At 50.0% G+C, this 24458-nt stretch overlaps 1 protein-coding gene across 2 annotated transcripts in view; it reads left to right on the forward strand.

Annotated features, from left to right (window-relative positions):
• Positions 1-24096, forward strand: part of ASB18 (ankyrin repeat and SOCS box containing 18) — a 63433-nt gene extending 39337 nt beyond the window's left edge. For both annotated transcript variants that reach the window (XM_067740136.1, XM_067740135.1), the window contains 3 exons: positions 6174-6678; positions 21900-22013; positions 22767-24096. In XM_067740136.1, coding sequence (XP_067596237.1) covers positions 6174-6678; positions 21900-22013; positions 22767-22952 — 805 coding nt within the window. In that variant the 3' untranslated portion in view covers positions 22953-24096. The remainder of the gene's footprint in view (positions 1-6173; positions 6679-21899; positions 22014-22766) is intronic.
• Positions 24097-24458: the final 362 nt, after the last annotated feature.

A 24458-nucleotide genomic window follows, 5' to 3' on the forward strand; every position in this document is an offset into this window, starting at 1 on the left:
TCCAACACTTCCGAAGCAAATTAAACGGCAGCTGTTACTCCAAGGGGAAACGCAAGGATGGAAATGGCCGGCAGGTTCCCTCTCCATCTCCCCGCTACCCTTAAGCATTTGTCCGTTCACATCAGCCCTTTCAATTGTAAACCTTTATGCTTGATCGTCTCACAGCTTAGCATCCCGGGAGATGCTAAGGGAGGGAGAAGAAAATACAGAGCAGAAAGGGGCGGGTGGCAGGTCCCCCAAGGATAGGCTCAGCAGAAGGTCCTGGGAAACCAAGTGGAGTCGCTCCTCCATCAAAGTCAGGGCAGTGGCTTCCCCACCCTTCGTCTGGAGCCAGCTGGGGAGTCGATCCGCAGAGGGAGCCTCCTCTCAATGGAAAGCACGGCTGTGTTTTCCTCCCAGCTCTCTCCCCTCTGTCCCCTGCCTCCCCCCATTCCTGCCTTGCCCAGCATCCAGCCGATCTGCCTGCCCCCACCAGCGGACCCAGGCTTCGGGCTCCAGCCACCCTGCCCCGGGGACACGTCTCCAGCCCATCTGCCTCTGCGTCAACTCCGAGTAGGAAAAGCAGCATAATGATGATTCAACAAGACTGGTTCATGACACCCATGACTCTCGCTGAGCACACTGCCTGGCGCGAAGCCCCTCCCGTCTGTCAGAAGGGATTCGGGCAGCAACCACGGGAGGAGGACAGTGAAGGATTGCCCAAGGACTCTGGCGACGTCCAGCCACTGAAACCGTTGCTCAGGAGACAGAAGCTGAACACACCTGACAAAGGGCTTAGAAGCAATGCCTGTTTCCCTCGAAAAACTTTAAGTGATCTTGGTGAATTTCGCCTTACGTTTAATAGTTCTCTGTCACTGTTGTCTTTCAGGACCATCGTTAGGTCGTTGACTCACTCTCTTAGCCAGCGGTAGCTGGGGTTCACATCTCAAGCAGCATGTTCTGTGGCGTCACCATCACATCCCAGGTCCCCGCCCTTGAGGTCACTGCTGACCCCTCAAACACATCTTCACTGAAAACCAGGGAGAATGAAATCTGTGGCACGGAGGTGCCCACAGGACTGGACGAGCAGCAGGTTCCTGTTGTGTGTTGTCGTACAGCACGAGGTCCACGCGCCAGGAGACCTCCTTGGCCTTCTGCTGCCTTCGGTGTTCTGTCAGTGAGTCTGTCCAGGAATCCCGTGGAGTGCTCAGAGAAGAGACGCTCCCCCTCGCCTTGACAAGCTGCTGGCGTAAGAGCATGGGGGAAATTCTCTAGTTATTGAATGAGCCAATGAATGAGAAGCTTAGAGAGAACTTACGGGAAATGCCTAGCACCGTGCCCGGCTCATAAAAGGTGCTTAACAAATAGTACCAACGGGAAGAGCAGCCGGGCAGGTAGGGTGACTGAGAAGTAAGCCAGACACAGCAGCCAGGGTCTCTGCTCTGCCACCTCTGGGCTGGATGGCCCTATACAAATCACTGGTCTTCTTCTAAGCCTCAATTCCCCCCCCTGCAAACTCCACCTACAACACAGATTTGTTGCAAGGACTAAAGATAACATTCTTCTAAAAATAAATAAAAAGACTATGTGCTGGGGAATGCACTGACCGCCCAGCTCAGAACCAGAGGCTGTGAAATACCACTTTTGAGGGCTTTGTGCAACTAGACGGATGGTGAGGAGGAACGCGGGAGAACGAAAGCCTGGAGCTGGCTCTGTCTCATGGGGCGCAGGGCGGCTTGGCAGGTGGTGTGAAAGGGTAAGGAAGAGGTGAGCAGTGAGGAAGCCCGGGCTGAGGCACTCGGCACCTTTCTGCACCTGCGAGGCGAGTGGGAAAGCCAGCGCTTCGGGAAGATGCTGGAGGTGGCTGGGAGCGGTGTGTGGGATGTAGGCTCAGAGCCCCACTTCCCTCTTTAGAAATAAGTTAAAATGACATTCATTCAACAGCCCTTGATGGGTTCATCTCTATTAACTCCTGCCTTTTGGCTCAAGCCACTTTTTCTGTGTGCTGTCAACCTTGGGCCCCATAACAGCTTGTCACCTCGATCATTATCAAAGATGGGGATGAGGGATGGTGGTGGGGTGGGGAGTGTTTGCCCAAGTTGCTTCATATCTGAGGTTGTTCAGACAACACAGCAGCTCCTTAATCTCGTAAGACAGAGACAAGTCATTCTGACATCGTCAGATGGGAACTTACCCTTGGTTCCCGACAGCGACTGTCCTACACTGGCTCCAGGCCCTCCTTCTTGTGTCTATCAGGATAGCAGGAAACCTGCTCACAAAATCTCCCCTGGGAGGAAAGCGCTTGGCCAAAGCTGGGTTTCCCACACAGTCCTGCAAAGGCTTGGGTGGTACTTTCCCCGCTGGACCACTTCTTCCTTGACTGGAGACACTGACCCACACAAGGTCAGGTCTTGCAGGTCCCCAAGACTGTTATCACTGCTCTGCTTAGCCCTGAGGACCTTCCACCCACCCCCACCCGCTCCTCTCGACTCACCTTCTCGGAGGCACTGCCATACGTGCTTTCCCAGATCGTTGCTTACGCCTGGACAGATCAATGGAAAATTTGAGAGCATTCTGGAAACCTGGAAAGCTGAGCTGACATTCTTAGAATCCAAGAGATGCTGCTGTAGCAGTGGGGGATGGTTTTGTTATTAGTAAGTAACCTCTGTTTTGGTCCCTCTGTCAAATTGCAACTCTGATTCATTTTGGAAAATGAATTTGAAAATACAAGCAGGCAGAAAGGAAACAAAAGCACCATCACCCCATTATCCAGAGGTAAACTCGCTGGCTTGTGTATTTCTAGGCTTTCTTCATATGCACATACACACCTGCTCCTTTTTTTTAAATGCGAGTGCTCCATGCGGTTTTGTAACCCGATCTTTTCACATGACCACTGCAAATAGTTTTCCATGTCATTAAACAGGTTCCCACAACTTCATTTTTAATGACTGCCCAGTGTGTGCCAGCAGCTATGTGCCCCAGTCAATTTGTTGTGTTGTTTTTTTCTCCTGCCTGTGGTCTGCAACTTACATCATTATCTGCTCTAAGGAAGTACCAAGGTTTAGCCAATTAGAAGCTCTCCATTAAAAATGAAAAGGGCATCTGCAGCCCTCCAGAGGGTGGGCCAGCGTCCTCATTCTTCTGAAAGGTATCTTTGTTGCAAAGAGCAACCTGGCCGTCAGCCTGTTAGGCTGTGGAGGTGGAAAAGAGACCCACTTATATTCCCCGGTGGGCTTCTTCAGAGAGGTTGGGCTGCTTTAAAAAAAAAAAAAAAAAAGAGCAGAAGAAAATGTTTTGTAATTGTTTGTGAGTGCACACAGGCTCAGTGGCAAAATGAGACGGAACCCTTGATTTCTAACCTCCTGCTGCACTGTTCAAAATTCCTCCCAGAGAGGCAAGGAGGAAGCAGATCTGAAGCACTCTGATTGTCAAATTTGCATCTTCTCTTAGCTGGTTATCGTCCCAAAGGACATTTCACATCAAATTGTACTTGTCTGTAAAGATCTTCCACCCAAGACAGACCACTTCCCAAGATACTGCTGACATGGAGGCTAGAGAAATACAGAGAGAGGATTTAAAACATTGAGAGTCCCTGGGTAGAAATGTAAACAGATTTAAGGGCAGCAGCTTCCGGCCTGGAAACCCCCAGAGGATCCCGTTCAGAGCCCCAGTCAGGTAAAGAACAGGACAGACAGCCACCACACGAAGGAAAACCGGAGGATGTTCATTAACGAAATGCATGTGTGCAACGTGCCCTCAGGGAACACCAACAGTGGGCTAGCCCTGCCCTCGGCGCGGAGAAGCAGAGATAAATAACCCCCCATTTCTACACCCAAGGAGCCAACCGTCTAAGAGGGGAATCAAACGTGCCGGCGAACATTTGAAACGCAGTGTGACAAAGGCTGCGCCCAGACACTTAGGCACGAGGAACATGACAACACAGACGTGTGACCCAGAGGAAGAGGAAGGAAGGACAGGACGCGTCCTAAGAACCACACCTGGTCAGGTAGGATCGAAACACGGGATGGAGCATCAGGAAATGAAACTGGTGAGGCCCACGGAAGCTGGAGCACGCGGTGTCCTGTGTCCCGCGGAAAGGAGCCTGGGCTTTCTTCAGCCGCCGGAAGGAGCCTCTGGGTTTTCAGCGGGCACAGGTCTTACGATTCACACTGGAAAGGCTCTTTCTGGGTAGTACGGAGCTTGTTAGACTGGCGCAGGGAACAAATTAAGAGACTGTCGTTAGCTTCAGGCAAAAAATGACTGGGGGCCTCAACAAAGGATGGTGACAATGGGGATGGAGGGAGGAAGCAGTTCAGGTGATTATTCAAGAGATGGAATCGACGGGGCTGAGTGGCCCCCTGAAGAGGGGGTGGGGGACAGGGGGAAAGCGAAGAGCAAGTACTGCCCAGAGCGAGACCCCCAAGGAAGCAGAAGAGGACTACACCTGGGGCAAGAGGATCCGGAGGGAGCCCCTTCCTCAGACTCATGGAAGTAGGAGAGGGCAATCGTGTAGACGCAGACGCTAACAGGTATGGGGGCCGACTAGACGGCACAAGGCGGGAAGGACGGCAGTTCCTGGGAGAACGTGCACTCTGAGTGAAGCAGGGGTAGATTGCTGAGAAGGAGGAGAGTAGAAATAGGACCTCTTGGGGACAGCGGTCAACATTTGGAACAGCCAGTAAAGGGCAAGGAAGGAGAAGCTGGTGCTCAGTCCTGGGAAGTAGAACCAAAGGGCCCTGAGGACCAGCTGAGCCCAGAGGCCGATCTCCATGCATGGTGTTCCCTCCAGCAGCACCCTGCAGCCAAGGCGGGGAAGAGCGGGTGGGTGATGATTGGGTTCCCAGCTGAAAATGTGGCCAACTGACGCAGGGGACGGCCACGTCCCCTCAACTCAAGGGACCTGAGGATGCCGAGAAGAGAGAGTGGAGGGCTGCCCAGGGAAGGAAGTGAAGCCAGGAAGGGCTGAGAAAGCCAGGGGCCGATGACCCAAGTCTCAACAGAGCAGAGAGGAGTAGAGTACCAACAGGAGGGCTAGCGAGACGGACCAGAGCCTTACGCCGTGAAGTCAGCATGCTGGCGCGTCCGACGCCAGAAGTGGAGTAAACACACTGATGGCAACGTCCAGGAGGTGACCCGGGAGTGGGGGACTGAAGTGGGGCTGGTGTTCCGGCAGTGCCCGTGAAGGACAAGGGCCAGCAGATGGAGGAGTGTGGTGGGAGGGTCTCTGAGGCTGTCCTACTCTCAGGCTGGTCCAGGCTGAGTTCCCCACCAGTGTCTGAGGCCCCGCGTCCAGCATGGGCCTGCCCAGTCAGCAAATGCCACCTGGGCTTGGAGTGAGGGGCCTGGAGCTCTCCCAGGTGGAAGCTGCTGTCCTGGGAGAGGACAGTCTTGGGACCCACCGGATGGGCCTGGGAGCAGCAGGAGACACCCACCTCTGGGGGAGACCACAGTGTCCCAGGGGAGCCCGCAAACCCCAGGGCGCCATCGTGGCATTTAGCAACAGCCAAAATCCGCAGTCTGTTCAAGGAGAGCCTGGTTGAAACCAAGACAGTCCCACAGTTGGGCGTGGTTGCGGGTCTCGCCCACGCACCCAGTGCTGAGGACACCCCAGTGCCATTCTGTGTCCGTGTCTTGAGGGATGGATAGATTCCCTCCCAGGGAGGAAGGCAAGCCTTGCCTCACACCGCTGCCAAAGCGCAGGTACCTGCCGGCTGATAAAGAGCCCGACGGCCGAAGGGGCCCTCCTTAGAGCCCTGACTCCCAGACCCTTCAAGTGCCACCTGTGACAAAGCGCCCGGGTAATTCGTGTTTCCAGCACCGTCACCTGAACCACATTATCTTCCAGGGTAGCACCAAGTAGTTACAAATTACAAGGTAAATATTAACGCGGCGCGTGGGTTCTTAGGAAAAGTTCCTAGCTGTTGCCACCATTTGGTAACCTGTACCCCCAGGTTTACCTTAATCTCTTTTTTTTTTTTTTCCCCCAGCTCAGTTTGAACTCCTATAGCCGGGGCACGGGAGACCTGGATTCCTGTCCTGGTTGTTTTAGGAGCCAACACCCCCCTGTGGGGAGGGAGGGGGGTCCGAAGCGCCGGAACCCGCAGGCAGGGCGTGCCGGGCTGGGGGAGACAGGGCGCCGGTGCCGGGGCGTCCGCCGGGCCCAGCCCGGGTGACTGACCTTGGCCTCCCCGCAGGTGCGCGCAAGCGCTGCTGGAGCACGGTGCCTCGGTGCAGCGCGTGGGCGGCGCGGGCCTGGACACGCCCCTGCACGTGGCGGCTCAGCACGGCCTGGACGAGCACGCGCGCCTCTACCTGGGCCGCGGGGCGCTCGTGGACGCGAGGAACGCCCGCGGCGAGACGGCCCTGAGCGCGGCGTGCGGCACGGCGCGGCGGCCCGACGAGCAAGCCCGCTGCCTGCGCCTGTGCGCGCTGCTGCTGCGGTGCGGCGCGGCGGCGGACGCGCGCGACGAGGACGAGCGCAGCCCGCTGCACAAGGCCTGCGGCCACGCGCGCCACGGCCTGGCGCGCCTCCTGCTGCGGCACGGCGCCGACGCGGGCGCGCTCGACTACGGGGGTGCGTCGCCGCTGGCCCGAGTGCTGCACACGGCCGCCTGCGCCCCCGAGGCCGCGCCGCAGCGCACGCTGCAGGAGCTGCTCAACCACGGCTCCCCCACCGTGTGGCCCGACGCCTTCCCCAAGGTAAGAAGGGGTCGGGGACAGGCCACGAGGACTTGGCAGCGCAGGGACCCGGCCTGCCGCCGGGGGGCATTCAGCGCTTCTCAGACTTTCAGGGGCCCGGAACGCCCCCTAGAGACTGGTCCAGATGCAGATTCTGATCCCGCAGGAGGGGATGGCAGAGTCTGCATTTCTAGCAAGACTAGAGATGAGGGTGAGGTCTTGGAACCACACTTTGAGGAGCCAGGGCTGGGCAACCCTTTCTAGAGTCACTAGAAAATGAAAAGGTTGGGGGGTCAACAAGCATACTCGAGTGAGACCTTGCAGAGTTGTCACCTGGGGACGCCAGGCCCCTGTTTCTATGATGCCGTCATGGCTCAAAATATTTTAGCAGATTATCTTTTGGTGTAACTGATGAACAATGAAATCAGTCTCTTGTCGCATCTGGTATTCGGCTTGAAATGAAATACGCAACGTGACCATCCACCTTATTAATAGGATTAATGATAGCACTTCACAGATTTCTCTCATTCAGTCCTCACCACACGCCTGTGAAATACACCAGGTTCCTGACATTCCCTTACCTGGATTTCAATCAGGTGAAATGCCCTGTTCAGGGTCAAGGTTGTGTTGGGACCTCAACCCCACTTTGCAGACTTGGCTCTGAGCTGCCTGTCGCCTTTCCACGTGTCAGATCTGCACTGAAATGATAAAGATGAAGAATAAACATTTCTTATCAGAGAAAATAAAGACAAAATGTTTCCAAAAGGAAAGTTCCCAAGATACTAGTTAAAATAAGCTATTGTCCTCCCCCGAAAGACTTCATTGAAGGGAGGTCATTCCATTCGATGTAAAATTGGCTGTGCTAAATTTAAAAATTATCCCAGACTCACCGGTCATATGCCAGAGACGTGTCTGGCCTGATAAGCTTTACACAAATAGCCTAAAAGCTGTTATCCTAAAAGGACAACAGCTAGATGGTCTAGATGGTCTGAAATAGTGAGATTCACACATTTCTTTCAGATGCTAACTTTGCATCCCAGATGCATACAGAGTAAAACTCTTGTCTCTCAAAACACAGGTGAGAATGGAAAATCCACCCAGACAATTCCCTGGGTGTTTCCTTACTTGACAAACTTGATGACAAGTTTCTTACGCCGAGTCTTGCACCGTCTTCGAGTCATCCTCTTGAGGCATTCTACTAATGCAGTGACTTCCACGCCGTGCATGGACTCTTGAAAGGGAAGAAACGCCAGCCTTTCTGTATTCTATAACACTTCCCTTTTATATTCATGATTCACATTTAGACGTTTCCCAATATTAGCAGGCTTAGTTCATCTACCGATAAAATGGAAACCTACCACCCCTCCAGTTCACACCGTGTGTGCCTTAAACCAAGATGCACCCTTCAGCCCTTATGGTGTGAAACGACATAAAGAATGAACAAGAAACAATGAAACAACAAAGAAAGAAACAAGATTTTACATGATGCCCAACAGTGAAAAACACCTGGGACAAATTCTTTTAAAGAAAAAAGAAAATCAGTATATTTCAGTGGTGACCAGTACTAATCCTTTGTTAGCCTCGAAGGCATTCGATTGTTAGAGACCGCTGTCCAGGTTTCAGTGTCCGAGGTGCAGCCCCACAGGCATCATCCCGGGGGACAGGACTTCTAGCACCTGAACTCTGTCTCCAAGGCTGTGGGAATCACCCCACCCTGACCTAGAGATGCAGAGCAAACCCAGTGCCTCCCCTTTGGGCCTCCAGGGGCCCTGTCCTGGGATCCCCTCATGACATCCTTTGTCAGCCACACAGGAATGGAGCAGGTCAGTGGGTTTGGTGCGGGGTGGCTGTGGGTTTGGGTCTGGGGACAGTTAGTTACAACGGGGACCCAGAGGCCACGAGAGGTGCTTGGCTTCTGGAGATGATGATGAATCTCCCAGCAGTTCCACACCATTGCGGAAAGAACCGGAGTTTCTTTGAGAAATCTTAATACTTTGAGGCTTTCACAGAGCACAGTGCAGGGAACCTTCAGTCAGTTTGTTGAATGAGAGAAGGGGATTCCAGCAACTCCGGGGCACGGCGCTGCAGTTAAAATCTTTGGAAACGGGCCTCCGATGTCTTTGCGCTGAGACCCGCCCACACCTCGGGGTGGGGGTGGGGGCAGGGGGCGGTGCGGAGGAGGTCCGCAGCCCCCTGCCCCCAGCACCCCACCCCCGGCGCCCCCGGCTAGGAGCAGGTTGCGGGCAAGAGCGCGTTTACTACCAACCTGGACATCCTCCAAGCCAACGTACAAGTGCCTGTGAGGCTCTGGCCTCGCCCCAGGACAACCAGGGCGAACGCTCTGGAAATGTGGCATCAGCATCCAGACCCCCTGCATGTGCTCCACCGGGAAAGGGGTCTAATCAGCACGCGGGACATCAAAGCGCAGACCCGACTCGCTCAGCAGCCCCGTGGAGCGCGCAGCAAACACGCTGAAACGAGCCACAAAGATGCTCTGCAGGCAGGACTCAGCGCCATGGCGAGGCGTACACAGAGGCACCGGGGAATGTCACAGAGCACGCCAGCCGTGGGCAGCAGCCGCGCTTTAAATAGATGTAAAGAGACACCCACGGAGCTCAGAATTACTGAGGCAAAAGGTTTCACAGCGAGCTTATGACATAAATCACAGTTCCCCGGTGCCCAGACAAAGGCACCAGCGCCGCAGCAGGCGGACTCGAAGCATCCGTCGGAGCCGCGCGCACTGCGCTGCCGCAAACATCAAAGCGGTGTCACGGCTGGGAAAGCAAAGCATGTGGACAATGCCAGGCCTTTCTGCCCGGCTGACCGCTACTTAACACCAGAGTCAGGTGGGGACGCGAGGGCAGGTGCAGGTGCGATGTCAGGATGCAGCCAGGTTTGAATTCTGGAAGTTGCCGGGACGCAGGGGGCCCGGCCTGGAGGAGAGCGGGCAGGAGGGCAGAGAAACGCCCACGAGGGTGGAACCAGACCAGCTGCCACTAGTTGACTTCGTGGGTTGGATGCTTGGTCTGGGATAAAGGCCTTTGCTCACGTGCCTCTCTCCTCCTGCCCCTCACCTGGGCAGTCATAAAAAACTCACACTTAGATTTGCCCAGGAGCTGGGGAAGTGCCAGGCCAACACTGGTGATGAAAGCTCTCCCCCACAGGCGTCCCTTAAGCACTTATTCATTCAACAAACATTTCTAGGGAGCGGCTGTGCTCCCATGCGGGTGGTACAGTGTTGAACCGGAGCATGGGTATTTCCTGCCCTCATGGAGCGCCAGTCAGGTGGGTGAGATGGCCTTGACTCAGACAACCACACACACCACTGGGAAATTGCTGTGACGTGAAAAGCTGCAAAGCCAAGGCCCTCCAGACCTCGAAGGTACCAAACGAGGGGCCAGACCTGGCTGAGCAGCGAGTCCGAGGCCCCCTCGAGGGCTTATAGAGTGATTCTGGATCTGAAGACTGGAGACTTAGCTGTGTGAAGAGGGGAGGGGAAATCATTCCAGGCAGAAGAAACAGCAGGTGCAAAGGTCTTGGGGCAGAAGGAACTCTGCAATATGTGCAGCGGTGGGGGTGGGGGGATGACCCAGTAGCTGGAGGGGAAACAGCAAGAGCCGGGACTCTAGGCAGGGCCCCCATTAAGGGTTTGCGCCTTTGTCTTAAGAAAAATGGGAATCTATTACGTCATCTTAAGCAGACAGGTGACATAATCCAGTGAGAATTGGCGGGTGATTTCTCTGCTCAGGGGTAGAGAACATGCTCTCTTGGGGGCTGCTGGGAAACCCCTGGCTGCCGTGCGGTCCAGGTGAGGGATGCAGGTAGCTGGAGCAAGGGGAAATGGGAGGTGGAGGGCGAGAATGACAGATTCTAGAAATATCTGCAAACCTCTGGTCTTGCCTCTCCTTCTGGGCATTGACCACGCTGCACATATGGACCTGAAGTTTTTGTTTTCTTTTTACCGAATTACGGAATTAGGTAACGTGACTTCACACTCCAATTTCCTAGAGTTTTCCGTGGGGGGAGCCTGGGGTCGCAGTAGTCAAAACCCAGGGCTCCCTTCCCTGCCTTTACACAGCAGTGCCTGCACGCTGCCCCCGTGGGAGCGGGGAGATGAGCTATCGGCAGTAGCGCGCCTCTGTTTTCCTTGCTTTTGTTTTATTTCTCCATCTACATAGAAAGCAGTGTGCCCGTGTGATTTTTCCCCTTAATTTTCTTTCTGCCGCCTCATTAGCTGAAGAGAGTGTGCGCGGACCCTAATGCCATCAGCGTGTCAGAGTAACGTGGCAGCCGCTTCTCCACAGACAGCAAGGAGGCAGCGGAGATTTTTAAACTGTGTTGGCGTAAAAATAATGAAGGCAGCCAGCTGCCTGGCAAACGTGAGGGGGGCACAGCACGGAGGGGTTGGGAAGGGCCCGGGAGCCCCAGAGAGGTGGAACAGAGGAGAGACAGGAAATGAATTCCCAGAGACAGGCAATAAGACTTTGTCACAGTCCGTGACCCAGGGAGGAGGGGCCTGGAGGAGGGGAGCTCTTACTGAGGGAGGGCAGCTGTTCCTGGGGGCTGGGGCTTGAGGGGAGGGATGGGGATGTCCAGGTAGCATGCAGTCACTGGGAACCATTGAATATTTTGCAGAGAAGTGAGAGGGCCAATGGGAGGGTAGCTGGAGGGTCCAGATTGGCCTGAGGAAAGTCTGAAGATGCAGGAATTGCCTAGGATACCATGTAAAGACAGACAGACTAGATCTGGAGGGATCCAGTGTGAACTGCTCTTTTCAATGGCATGGTTTCCTCCCAACACAGAAAAGGGGCCGATGGAATTCACTGTGCTCCCGGAAATGGCATGTTAGTGGTGGCTCGTGTAAGCCAGAAATACCAGCATGTCAAGAGCACACGGTGGGGTGCGAGGCTGGGCTGGGAAGATGCACGCCTGCCTGGCTCTCCCTCTGCAGCTCAGCCCACCGTGTTCATTCTCTCCTTCTCTAAAGCCCACTTAAGCCGGAGCTTGTGACAGTAATGGATTAGGGAAAAAACAAAATTGGGGTAGGGAGGGGACCAGAGATGATAATAGTAATAGGATTACCAATTTAAATGGGCAGCTGCTCCTGTCTTCATGTTAAAATATCTGTGAAGACGTAGACAGGAGGAAGGAAGGATGGAAGGAAGAGGGGGAGGGGGAGGAAGCAAACCCACGGCACCAACAGGAAGATCTCATGTCTGAGTCAGGAAGGGCTGACGCGGCTCTGCTCCACGGCCCTGAGTTTTCAGGCAATCAGGCAGACATTACAGACAAATAGTTTAAGTCCACCGGGCAGTAGGGGATGCTTGTGGAGGTGCAGTGCATCATGGGAGATGCAGTAAAGTGCAGAGGTGGAAACTGAGGAACCTGAGTTCCATGGCAACCTGCTACTTTGCTGGGGGGAGGGTGGGAGGAAGAGGCCTCCTGGTGGAGCACAGGTCACCAGGCTGGGCATCGCCCTCGCCAGCCTTCCTCCACTTTGCCCCTCCACCATCTCACAGGTGAACAGAGAACGGGACCATGGACTTCCCCTGCATGTTGACAGACCTCGTGTCTGGATCTCACCTTAATCAGAGATGAATACAGAAAAAAATTAATGGATTCATTGTGGGGAAGGGCAGAAGAAGAAAAATGAGATAGCATCCTGAGAGTAGAGACGAAATCTGTACCTCTCATCAAAAGATCCAGAAGAAGATCTGAAAAATTGTGTGCCCTGTGTGCCATCCTTTATGGAATGCAAGAAGATCTCGTCTTTAAATCCATAAAACCAGACAGGTTAAGCTGAGGAGTCAATAGAATGGCATGAAAAGGAAGATGGAGATAAATTTATACCAAGAAAGCAAGAGCACAGTGGTAGGTCAGATTACACATTAAAGGAAGTAGAAGGCAGAACTGATTCATTAAAAACATCAAATCAATGATGTAAGTGAGGGTGCTGTGCTGTTTGCATGTGTGCCCCCAGATCCAGTCCCTGCTGCCTCTGTGTTCTGCTCTGCGTCCTGATAGGGTACAGGGCCCCTTCAAGCTAACACGGAGCCCCATATCAGCTGGCTTCTGACTGGGTTCAGCCAACGGAGACACCATGGGGAATTGGAGGGGGAGGGGGAAAAGCCAAGGTATTTCTCCCCCTCTTCCTCCACCTCAGGTAGCTTCTACTGCAGCACGTGCATCTCCATGGCTCCAGTACCCCCAGGGGGCTCCTTCTCATAGTCACAGCCCCACCAGGCAGCCCCTTGGTTCCAGCCTCCCTTGTATCTCTCCTAACAAGAAGCACGGGCTTCAGGATTGGTGGTTTCTGAGTCTCAGTGACATCATCAAAGAACCAGATGCCTTTCAAGCTCAGTAAGTCAGCCTTGCCCTCAAAATGGTCCTTCTCTTGGTCCCTAAATGGCTTCCAGCAACTGGGCCAACCAGCCTCCTATTCAGATCCAGCTGTTTTCTCTAGAAGCCCTGAGGAAGTCTTTCTTTGTGTCTTATTGGCCTCAGTTGGCTTAAACCTGTCCTTCCCCAAACCATTAAATGATGAGTGGAATAGAATTATCATGATTGAATTAATCTAATCATTTGGAGTGTTGGGAAGTCAACCACAATGTTCACTACAAAGGACTAATATTAAAAGATCTTCTGGGGCTTCCCTGGTGGCAGAGTGGTTAAGAATACGCCTGCCAGTGCAGGAGACACGGGTTCAAGCCCTGGTCCAGGAAGATCCCACATGCCACAGAGCAACTAAGCCCATGCGCCACAACTACTGAGCCTGCGCTCTAGAGCCCCCAAGCCACAACTACTGAGCCTGTGTGCCACAACTACTGAAGCCTGCGTGCCTAGAGCCCGTGCTCCCAACAAGAGAAGACACCACAATGAGAAGCCTGCACACTGCAACGAAGAGTAGCCCCCACTTGCGGCAACTAGAGAAAGCCCACATGTAGCAACGAAGACCCAATGCAGCCAAACATAAAAATAAATAAAATAAATTTATTTAAAAAAAAAAAAAAGAGGGCTTCCCTGGTGGCGCAGTGGTGGAGAGTCCACCTGCCGATGCAGGGGACACGGGTTCGTGCCCAGGTCCAGGAAGATCCCGCGTGCCGCAGAGCAGCTGGGCCCATGAGCCATGGCCACTGGGCCTGCGCGTCCAGAGCCTGTGCTCCGCGACGGGAGAGGCCGCAGCAGTGAGAGGCCCGCGTACCACAAAAAACGAAAAAAAAAAGAACTTCTTAAGTGCAAAAGAGAAAACAAAGCCAAGAAACTAAAAAACAAAGTGATGGTCGTAAAGGACAAAGAGCAGAGAGCCAATTCACAGATAAGTGATATTATTGAAGAACATACAACAATGGATCAGAAACAATAATCAAAGACATAATAGAAGAAGACTTAGCTGCACTAAAATATCTTAACATAGAGAAGTTGAATGGACATTCTCTGCAAATCAGTGATGGGAGACACATACCTATATACATTCTTAAAAAAATGTTCTAAAAAGGCTTGCAGAGTATCCAAGCAGCAAACAGGTTATTCATAAGGGAATAAAAATCAGGCTGGACTCAGATTTCTCTGCTGCAGTGTTATTGTAAGACAATGAAATATCATCTACAGATTTTTAAAGAAAAGGTTCGGACGCTAGAATTCTAGTTTCAGCCAAGATAGCTTTCATTTTGATGGCAAAAGAAAGACACTTTTAGATATCAAGGGCTCATAAGACATGCCTCCCTAATGCATTTTTTTAAAAGAAAAAATATTTCTGTTTACTGCATTATTTATTCAACAAATATTTATTGAGCACCAGCATTTGCCAACAACATACGAGACGCTTAGGAGACCTAGTGAGTGAATAAATCAGGGGAAAAAAGTATCGCTTCCCTCATGGAGCTTACATGCTAATGGGGAAGACAGACAGTAAACAACACGCATAATAAATGGGCCAATAAAATGATAAGGGCTAGGGGAGAAGAAGCAAGACGGGAGACAGTGCGTTTTAAAGAGGGTAGTTAGGATGGGTGGTTTCTGAGTAGACTTGAGAGAGGTGAGGGAATCAGCTAAGCAGATGTCTAGGCAAAGAGCAGCCCAGCAGACAGGCCAAGAGTCTGTGGCCCCAAGGCTGGAGTGAGCCTGATCCACGTGGGGAACAACAGAGGAAGCAGTGTGGCTGAAGGTGGAGAGAACCAGTGGGACGGTAGCAGGAGATAAGATGGGAGAGGTGGGGGAGGGGCACAGACTGTGTGGGGTCTCGTAGGACATTGCAATGACTTTGGCCATTGGAGTGGTTTGAGCAGAGGAGGGGTATGGCCTGACTGACATCTTATGAGGCTTTTTGCGGTCTCCATGTTGAGAACATACCTTAGGAGGAACAGAATGGAAGTGGGGAGATGACTTAGGAGGTTGTGACCTTAATCCACCTGAGGGATAACGGTGGCATGGACGAGGGAGGTGGTCTGATTCTGGATGTATTTTGAAGGTGGAGCCAACAGGATTTCTTGACAGATTGGCTGTGGGACATGAGAGAAGAGGAGTCAAAGATGACTCCAAGACTTTTAGCCTGAGAGACTGAAAGGTGAGACGCACCATCAACTGTTATGGGGAAGCTTATGGGGAAAGTAAGTCCGGGGCTGAGGGGAGACTTAGGATTTACGTTTCCGATACATTAAGTGTGAGATAGAGCCAGCCACAAGGAGATATCAAGTAAGCAGTTGGCTATTCAAGCCTGGAGCTTGGGAGGGAGGTTTGACTGACCTGGAGATACGCTTTCGAGGGCCGGTGGCATATGGATGGTATTTAAAGCCAGGAAGCTGAATGAGATCACCAGGAAGGGAGAGTAAATAGAGAAGAGGAAGGAGGACTAAATCCAAGGCCATTCCAGCAGGGAGAAGATGCAGAGATGAGAAAGTAGCAGAGGAAACAGAAGGAGCAGCAGTGAGGGAGGTGAAGGAGTAGAAATGTGGCTTCCTGGAAGCCAAGAGAAGAACACATCAAGTGGAGGACATGATCAACTGTGTCAGAAGTGCTGATACACAGCACGAGGCGAGGCAGAGCCGTGACCACCAGATGCAGCCTGCTCATGGGCGCTCTTGGCAAGGGCGGGTTGGGTGGAGTAGTGGAGACAAAAGGCCAGATGGGATGGGAGTACCCAGCTGACCAAGAGGTGATGGGAAAGACTGTCTCAGGATTGGGAAACTCAATCTGCACATTGTCTCAGGTCGACCTCTTAAATATCTCTCAAAATCTTTCTTCTCTTTCCATCCTGGCTGCCACCAGCTGAGGTTAGGCCACCACCATCTCTCCGCTAGATTGCAAAAATACCCTCGTAACTGGGCTGTCTGCCTCCAATATGGCCCCATGAAACTCTTCTCGACACTGTAGCCATGGTGACATTTCTAAAATTAAAACCTGACCCTGTCACTCCTCCACTCATCCTTCAAGGCCTCTTGGGTGCCCTCAGGGTAAGTCCAGCCTCCCTCCCTATCATGGCAGACGGTGGTCTTCTAGATCTGACCCTGCTTTCCTCTCCAGTCCCAGTTTTCACTACTCCCCGTGTCCAACTCCATGCCACAGCCAATATTTTTTGTTCCTTTTCCCATTCCAAGTTTGGTAAATGTTTTCTCCACCTAGAACATTTTGGTCCTCAGAACTCTCCACACCTTTCGTAACTCCTACTCCATGTCTTAGCTTGAATGTCACTTCCTCCAGAAATCTTTCCTTGATCAACTCACCACCCCATTGCAAATCTAGGTCTGAGTTAGGTGTCATTTCTAGCACCTGGTGATTCTCTCACCATAGTACTACGGCACCTATACATTTATTTTTATTACTACTACTACTGCTACTATTATTTGAGACTGTATCATTTGGAACCGTAAAATTCTGTGAAGCCAAGGCTTGCCTTTGTTATCACACAAACATAACACAATCTTTAACGTCTAGTAGGAAATTGATTAAATATCTGTGGAATGAATGGCTTAAACAATCCAGTTAAAATAGAGACAACTTAAATAATTGTCAGGCAGGTGGTGAAACTAAATGCAACTACCAAAAGTTATTTCCCAAGGAGATATATAGCATAAAATAAGATCTTGTGCTAATTATAATCCAGAACACAAACTTCAGATGTTACTAAGGAGGGAGAAGAATTGGTTAAGAGAGGTGAGAGAAGGGATAATGGTACATCTAGAGCGCAAAAGATACTATTTTGATGTTTAGAGAAGTATAGGTTAATATATTTTTATTCTGAAGGTAACCACTAGTACAATTTTAAATAAGATATAGACTTCCAAAATATAAAAGATAGGGACTTCCCTGGTGGCACAGTGGTTAAGAATCCACCTGCCAGTGCAGGGGACATGGGTTCGATCCCTGGTCCGGGAAGATCCCACATGCTGCGGAACAGCTAAGCCCGTGCACCACAACTACTGAGCCTGCACTCTAGAGCCCACGAGCCACAACTACTGAAGCCCGAGCGCCTAGAGCCTGTGCTCTGCAACAAGAGAAGCCACCGCAATGTGAAGCCCACGCAAGGCAACAAAGACCCAATGCAGCCAAAAAAAAAATCTTTTTTAAATATATAAACGATAAATACAAAGAAAATACAAACCTGTGTAACAGAAATCAGACAACAAAGGAAACAAGAAGCATAAAAAATCGTAAGGAATAAAACGATAGAAGTAAAACCAGACAGATTATCTATAACAATAAATACAAATTTCTTAAGTTACCCTATTACCAGTAGAGACTCTCAAACACTTTAAAACAACGTGAAACAAAAGGTTAGAATTAAAGAGTGGGCAGAGGTAATTCTAGCAAAAACAAACTGAAAATAAAATGAGGTACTGATATCAATATGCAATGTAGAAGGATCCCAGGGAAATACGCAAAATGAGAAGAAAAGATTCGCTCGATACTGATAAAGGATACAGTCCATAGTGAAGAGATAACCATTAAGAACCTTACATGCCAAAAAGAGATTGTGTTAAAATGGAGAAAGTAACTGAAAAATAATAATTCTAGATGATTTTTAATTCATATCTCAGTCTTTCCCATAGATAAAGTAGGGAAAAAAATTTTAGAAGCTTCCAATCATAAATGTGACATATACATGTTGAACTTTGAACCGTCAAACAGAATACAACTTCTAGTACTTCAAAATCAGACATTATTTAAAGCCAGAATACAATACTCCAGAAAATTAATAGCAAAAGTTAATTTTTAAAAATAATTTATGGAGTTCCTTGGTGGCCTAGTGGTTAGGATTCTAGGCTTTCACTGCCGTGACCCGAGTTCAATCCTTGGTTGGGAAACTGAGATCCCGCAAGCCGCAAGGCGCAGTGTGGCCAAAAAGTTTTAAAAATTAACTTTTTGAAAATTTCATCACACGCTCCCAAATGAATACTGCGTCAGTAGTTAATTGCAGACTGTTTAAGAAAGAAAGACAGTGACAACATTGTGCGTCAGAACTTATGGCTCGGACCACACCTCTGTTCAAAGGAAGATCCAGAGCGCTTGAAAAATTGCTTTATTGTGACACAAGGGAAAACACATTGTCAAGTTAACTGGGCAGTCAGTCCAAGGAGCTGGAAAGAGAAATGGAGAAAGGGATTAATAACGATAAAGGCAAAAAGCAATAGATTGGAATATTTTTAAAGAGAACTGATCAATGTAATCCGATAGCTGGTTTCCTGAGGAAAAAATTAAAATAGACAAAATTCCAGCAAGGCTAAACATGAAAAACAATTCCCAATAGAATCATAGTGAATCTCAAATGAGACAGGGTGCTTATTCCTATATACAGTGGAGATACGCCCCTGCCCAGATTTGTTCTCCACCTGCATGGACACGGCTGCAAGGCTCCTGGCCCTTGCTTCCCGGGTTTCACCAGTGCACTGTCCCAGAAGCAGGGGAGTAAGGAGAGTGAGGTCAGAGGATGTATCCACTTGGCGCCCTCTCAGCTTCAGGCCCAGGATCACCCACCCCATGCTCTCACCCTGCAGACCCAGGAGTGGAAGTAGCTCTGCTGCCGGCTCTATATCAATGCACTGTTCCCTGTGGTTCCCCTGGCTATAAATAAGCCCCGTATCAATAAACCCTCCTGGAATGATCCTGTATCGAGTACGCCATCTATTCCCTGTTAGAACCCTGACTGATACACATGAAATGCTAAATTTCTTTTCTTTTTCCAGGAAAATATAGGTGAACAAAATTGAGCCAAGAAGAAATCAAAACAAAATATGCCAGTAACCGTGAAAGAAATTGAAAATATTAAATTATCACCTACAACTAAAGGCTAGGCTTAAAAGCTTCAAATGAAAGGTCCGTCATGCTTTCTTATTTCCAATAATTATCTACTTTTCAAAATCTACCAGAGTATTAAAAAGATAGTTTTCTCAGATGGTTTTACTAAGTTAACATAGAGTGATATTAAAACCTGACAATAATAGCTCAAAAAGCTGAAACTGTAAACCACATTTAGTTATCAAGAGAGCTGCAAAAATCTTAGCAAGTTGAATCTGCCATTCTATTTAGAAGAATAGCCAGAGTCTGTTTTGTGAAGGCAGAAATGGGTTAATATTGGAAAGCCTTTTGGTATCAACTTGGTTAGAAAAAGGCAAAAAAAATAAATCCTAAAATTTGTAGTAACCTAGGAATACAAAGATATTTCCTTAACTTGGAGTATTTATGTGAAACTAATACCCAAGATTATGGTGAAATGTTAGAGACAATCCTATTTAAATTAGGACTAAGGGCTTCCCTGGTGGCGCAGTGGTTGAGAGTCCGTCTGCCGATGCAGGGGACGTGGGTTCGTGCCCTGGTCCAGGAGGATGCCACATGCCGCGGAGCGGCTAGGCCCGTGAGCCATGGCCGCTGAGCCTGCGCGTCCGGAGCCTGTGCTCAGCAACGGGAGAGGCCACAACAGTGAGAGGCCCGCGTACCGAAAAAAAAAAAAACAATTAGGACTAAGATGATGATGCCTGCTATCAATGTCGCTATTTAACATTGAATTTTAACGCTCTAGCCAATGTAATAGGACAATAAAATAAGAAATATTAATACTGAGGAGGAGAAAATACCATTATTTGCGAAAATGATTCCCTACCTGAAAAATAACCTTAATAAATAAAGTGTACTTACAAATCAATAGAAAAAATGAATACACTGTAGAAAAAATGAGCAAAAGACATAATTTAGCAATTCACAAAAGAAGAAAGGCAAATGGTCAGCCAAAAGTAAACATGCCATATTGTACCTATCAGATTTAAATAATTAATGAGATGGTCTGGGTAGGAAGAAAGAGGCACTCTCATACTCAGTTCTTTAAAAAGTGTAATAACTTACTTATAATTTGACAGTATGTTTTAAAAGCCTTAAAACATACACAGCCTTCGACCCTGCAGTTCTACTTCCAGCAATGCAGAATAAGCAATCTAAACAACTACAGCTGGGGGCAGAGAGAGAGAGAATTGTGTTCACAGATGTTCACTGTTTATAATATCAGAAAATACTGCGGCAACTTATAGTAGTTCATTCATTGAATTCATTATGATATGTTCATACAATATTTTATGGCCACTAAAAATGATGTTTAAATGCTCATTTATAATTTTTGAATTGTTCACAATCTATTTTGATAAAAAATAAATTTTCAAGATGATGTGCAAAGCACTAGCTCATTTTGGTATATATATTAATTCCTTGCCTAAGTGCATATAACCTTAGTATATACAAAATGTTGACAGTGGTTATCTCTGAACAAAGAAATGTGAAATTTTAAAATTTTGCTTTCTTGGGTCTTAAAGGGATGTTAGATCTGAAAGAAGCTAGGTAAGCTGTAAAGGGAGCAACCGTATTGGGTGTGTTCAAGGAGCACCGGTGAGCGTGCTGCAGGCCAGGCTTGCCATTGGCTCTGACTGTTGTCTACTGTAGGTATTTGGTGCCTGACCTTAGAAAGATTGCTTAACCTCAGTTTTCTCAACCAGGAAATAAAAAGAACAATTCTGCAACACTTGGTAAGTCCTAAACCTCACAAACAGAGAATAATGAAGTTGCCCTGCCCCTCCCCAAAATCAAATCTGAATTTGGTCAAGCTTCTGAACCCAACTACTAATTTACAGAAAGCTGAGAAAGAGCGGCATGCCCCAGGGATACAATCAGCAAAATCCCAACAGTGAGAAACTCTACAGGACAAATAACCTAGTTTCTTCCACAAATATGTCAACATGAAACAGAAAAGAAAGACCTGAAAATATATCACATCAACCAATGTAAAGGTATTGGTCTTATTTGAATTCTTATTCAAACAAACAAATGACTGTTTTTGATATAATGGCATTTAAGAGAAATTTGTGAATTTAACCATTGACTATATATTAGGTGCTACTAAGAAACTATTGTTAATTTCTCAGCTGTTACAGTGACAACTGTGTTTGCATTTCTTCTAAACTTCCTTTAAGAGACACACAAATACTTACGGATGAAATGATGATACACTGAATTTGCTTTAAAATAACATTAGGGAGGGGATCTGGAGGTATGGATAGGGCAGGATTGGCCATGAACTGATGTGGGTACGTGAGGGTTTCCCCTACTATTCAGTCTACTTCGTGTACTTTCGAACTTCTTCATAAGAACAACACCAAAAAGAAGTTTATTTTTTAAAAAGCAAGCACTGTTTCCATCTCTATGATGAAGCTGATGGACTTGAACTGTAGACTTTGCAAATTAGAAAATAAACATTCTTTGCCAGTGGGGACTCTGAAAATAAAACGGAAAGGCCGAGTGGAGAAGAAATGCAACAGCGAAGCAATTCTTCTCCCCCAGTTTCCCGACACGTTAGAAAATCGAAGTAAGAAACTGGGAACACCATCCCTGGGCCACATTCCCTCCCAGCAGAGCATATTTCCTTTTCTCTGAGCAGCTCCCTGGAGCCAAAGGAGCCTGCCCGGCCATCAGTATATTCCTCCTGGGAACTTGAATGCCTACCGCTTGGCCCAGACGTTTCGTGTTGATAAGACAGCCCCTTACAGAGCTCTGCCCTGTGCTTACCTGTGCACTAGCTCCTGGGGCCCTACAACGGCCCTATTGTACTGTTACTGGGATTGCTACTGTTCCCTGGGGGGACAGTGACGTCGCACAGCCAGGAAGTGGCAGCAGTGGGACCCAAGCACACCCTCCTGTCTCCCCACCCTTGCCCACCTGGACCCAAAACCCAGCCCACCCAAACTGTGCCTCCCACCATTTCCAACCAGGTGCTGAAGACCTGCGCGCCAGCCCCAGCTGTCCTCGAGGTTCTTTTCAACTCCTACCCTCAGCTCCGTGTGTCAGAGTCCTGGAAGGAGGTGATCCCTGAAGAAGTGTTTCAGGTGAGGAAGCTGCCCCTTCTTCCCCCGTTAGTACAAGACTGTCGTCTGTTTCTGTTCACCCACGTGTGGAGTTTTGCACTAATACTCAGGTAAGTAGAAAACACCTGGAGAAGGGATGAGAAAGGCAAATTGGGGGCATATCTGATGTGTCTGCTTTTCTTCTGGAGGCTCAGTAATCACACAACCTGTGGTTCTGATTGGGGTCCTGTGGGCTGCAAGGAACAGAAAACCGACCCACACGGGCTTAAGAAGCTCAGGGCTGCAGTAACCACTGTCCAGAGGAGGGTGGGCCGTGGAGGTCCTGGCTCCTGGGTGTCAGTTTCTTTCTCAGCTTAAGATATGACCGAGGCAGCTGCTGGCACTGCGTCCACATACAACAAAGTCCACAGGTGACTGTCAATTAAGAAAGAGAGAACTTTTTGTTTCTAGAAGCTTCTAGAAAATGTCCCCTCGTGTTTCACTGACTTGAGTCCTGTTCAGATTACTGAACAACAAAGTGTGCTCTACAAAGCGGGTGGGCAGAGGGGAATTCTAGGAGGTTCTACCCATAGTATCTGAAATCACCCAAAGCAGACTTCCGTCTGACTGGGCAGGAGCTGCACTTGAGAAAAGTATCCGGACCCTCTCGGGGAGGGTTGTCCCGCATCAGTAGCCGGGAAAGGATCACCTGTGCCGCCAGGGCTCTTCTGTCTGGGAGAGAGACGTGTGTTGGTTCCGTGTGCCCAGACTGACGTTCCCCCGCCTTCTTTTCAGATGCACCAGCCTTTCTACCAGTCCCTCTTTGCCTTGGCCCACAGCCCACGCTGTCTGCAGCATCTCTGCCGCTGTGCCATTCGGAAGCTGTTTAGCAGAAAGTGCTTTTTCCTCGTGCCCCAGTTGCCCTTGCCGAAGTCCCTGCAAAATTACCTTCTTCTGGAGCCAGAGGGGGTTTTGCACTGAAACCCAGAGATTTGGACCAAGACACTTGTGCTCTTCTGTGGAGGCTCCAGGGTTACGAGGGGCCCTGGATGGGACTTGGCACCCACCCTGTGCACGGACCTCACTCACCCAGCTTCAGGTCCACCTGGGCATGGCATTGGCAATAAAGGCCCTTTCTGCCTCTCAGGGTTGCTTGTAAGGACTGGAACTGTGAATATCGTAGTACTTGTATCAGAAAGTACCTTTCAACGGAGGTTGAACTAAAAGGTATACATATTTTTCCAAGGTCTGTCTCCTGCCCACAATGCGTTGGCAGCATTCGAGCTGCACCCCGCCCCCCCCAGCCTTCAGACCCTCTGCCTCAAGGGGAACACCCCACCCTTCCTAGTGCTCAGACCCTTGGAAAGACTCTGTCCCCCCAAAATGACAGACGTACACACTGAGAGAGGACACTTCTGTATCGAGAGCCCCTGCCTGGGAGCCCACTGGTGCTTCCCAGCGTATCACAGTCCAGAGTCCCTAGAAGGACGTCAGAGGGGTGGTGAGCCAGACGTTCTGATCCGATGTGGGTCTTCTGTGCAACGGCCTTACCAAACGCCAGCGGATCCAGCTGTGGGGAACAGTCCAGGAAGCCAGATGCCGGGGACAGACACGGGTTCCTGGAGGTTGCCGTCAGCTCAGCCCGAGCATCCGGGATCGGAGAGCTTCCTTAAAGGTCGAGGGCTGTGTTAACCGTGTCTTTTATTTTCTGTGTTCTGGTGCTTCGACATCTGGGGCCTTTCGGACCCTGGAGGGACTGCTCCTCCCAGGGTTAGCCAACTCCTAGAGATTGTAAACAACATGCCCCCAGGCATCCTTTTCAAATACAACTCGACCAACCCAGAGTTCACTACCTACCACCTCCCTGGAGCTCCAGCCACTGCCCCTCCAGAGCCAGTCCCGACAACCAAGGCCAGCCCCTCTGCCCTGGAGCCCACTGCAGTCATTCAGACTAGCCAGTCCTACGCCTGTGTGTCCTGCCTCGCCTATCCTTTCCATGGAAACCACAATAAAGTCTCTTGCCCATGTCCCCTCCTCCCACTTCCTGATCAACCCTGGTGCCTCCCCGTGTGGTGTGACCCATCTCTTGGGAATGGTGACTAATAAACTATCTCTTCATTGATAACTGTCTCCCAATCTGTTGGCCCTACTAGACCTCACATTTTCTATTAAAAACCATCTCTTAAAACAAGGACTCTTTGTTTTCATCCTCTGAGGATAAGCAGTGGCTGCCCATTTTCCAGTTTGAGCCCGTGCAAGGTGCGGCTGGGACGAACCTCAGGAGGGCGGGCATGCCATCCCACTGTTTGCAGTGCGCAAGTGGGGGTTCCACACCCCAGTAGATAACTGCGGTCTAAGGTGGGATGCTCTGTCTGTGAGTGAAGCCCACTGTGGAGGTGAAAAGAATGAGGGTGGGCGTCACGAAAGGAGTAGACCGGCTGAGCCTTGGTGGATGGCCAGATCTCAACACAGCGGGTCAGGCCAAGG

The sequence above is a fragment of the Pseudorca crassidens genome, chromosome 6, assembly GCF_039906515.1.
Source record: "Pseudorca crassidens isolate mPseCra1 chromosome 6, mPseCra1.hap1, whole genome shotgun sequence".
In the NCBI taxonomy this organism is placed as follows: domain Eukaryota; kingdom Metazoa; phylum Chordata; class Mammalia; order Artiodactyla; family Delphinidae; genus Pseudorca; species Pseudorca crassidens.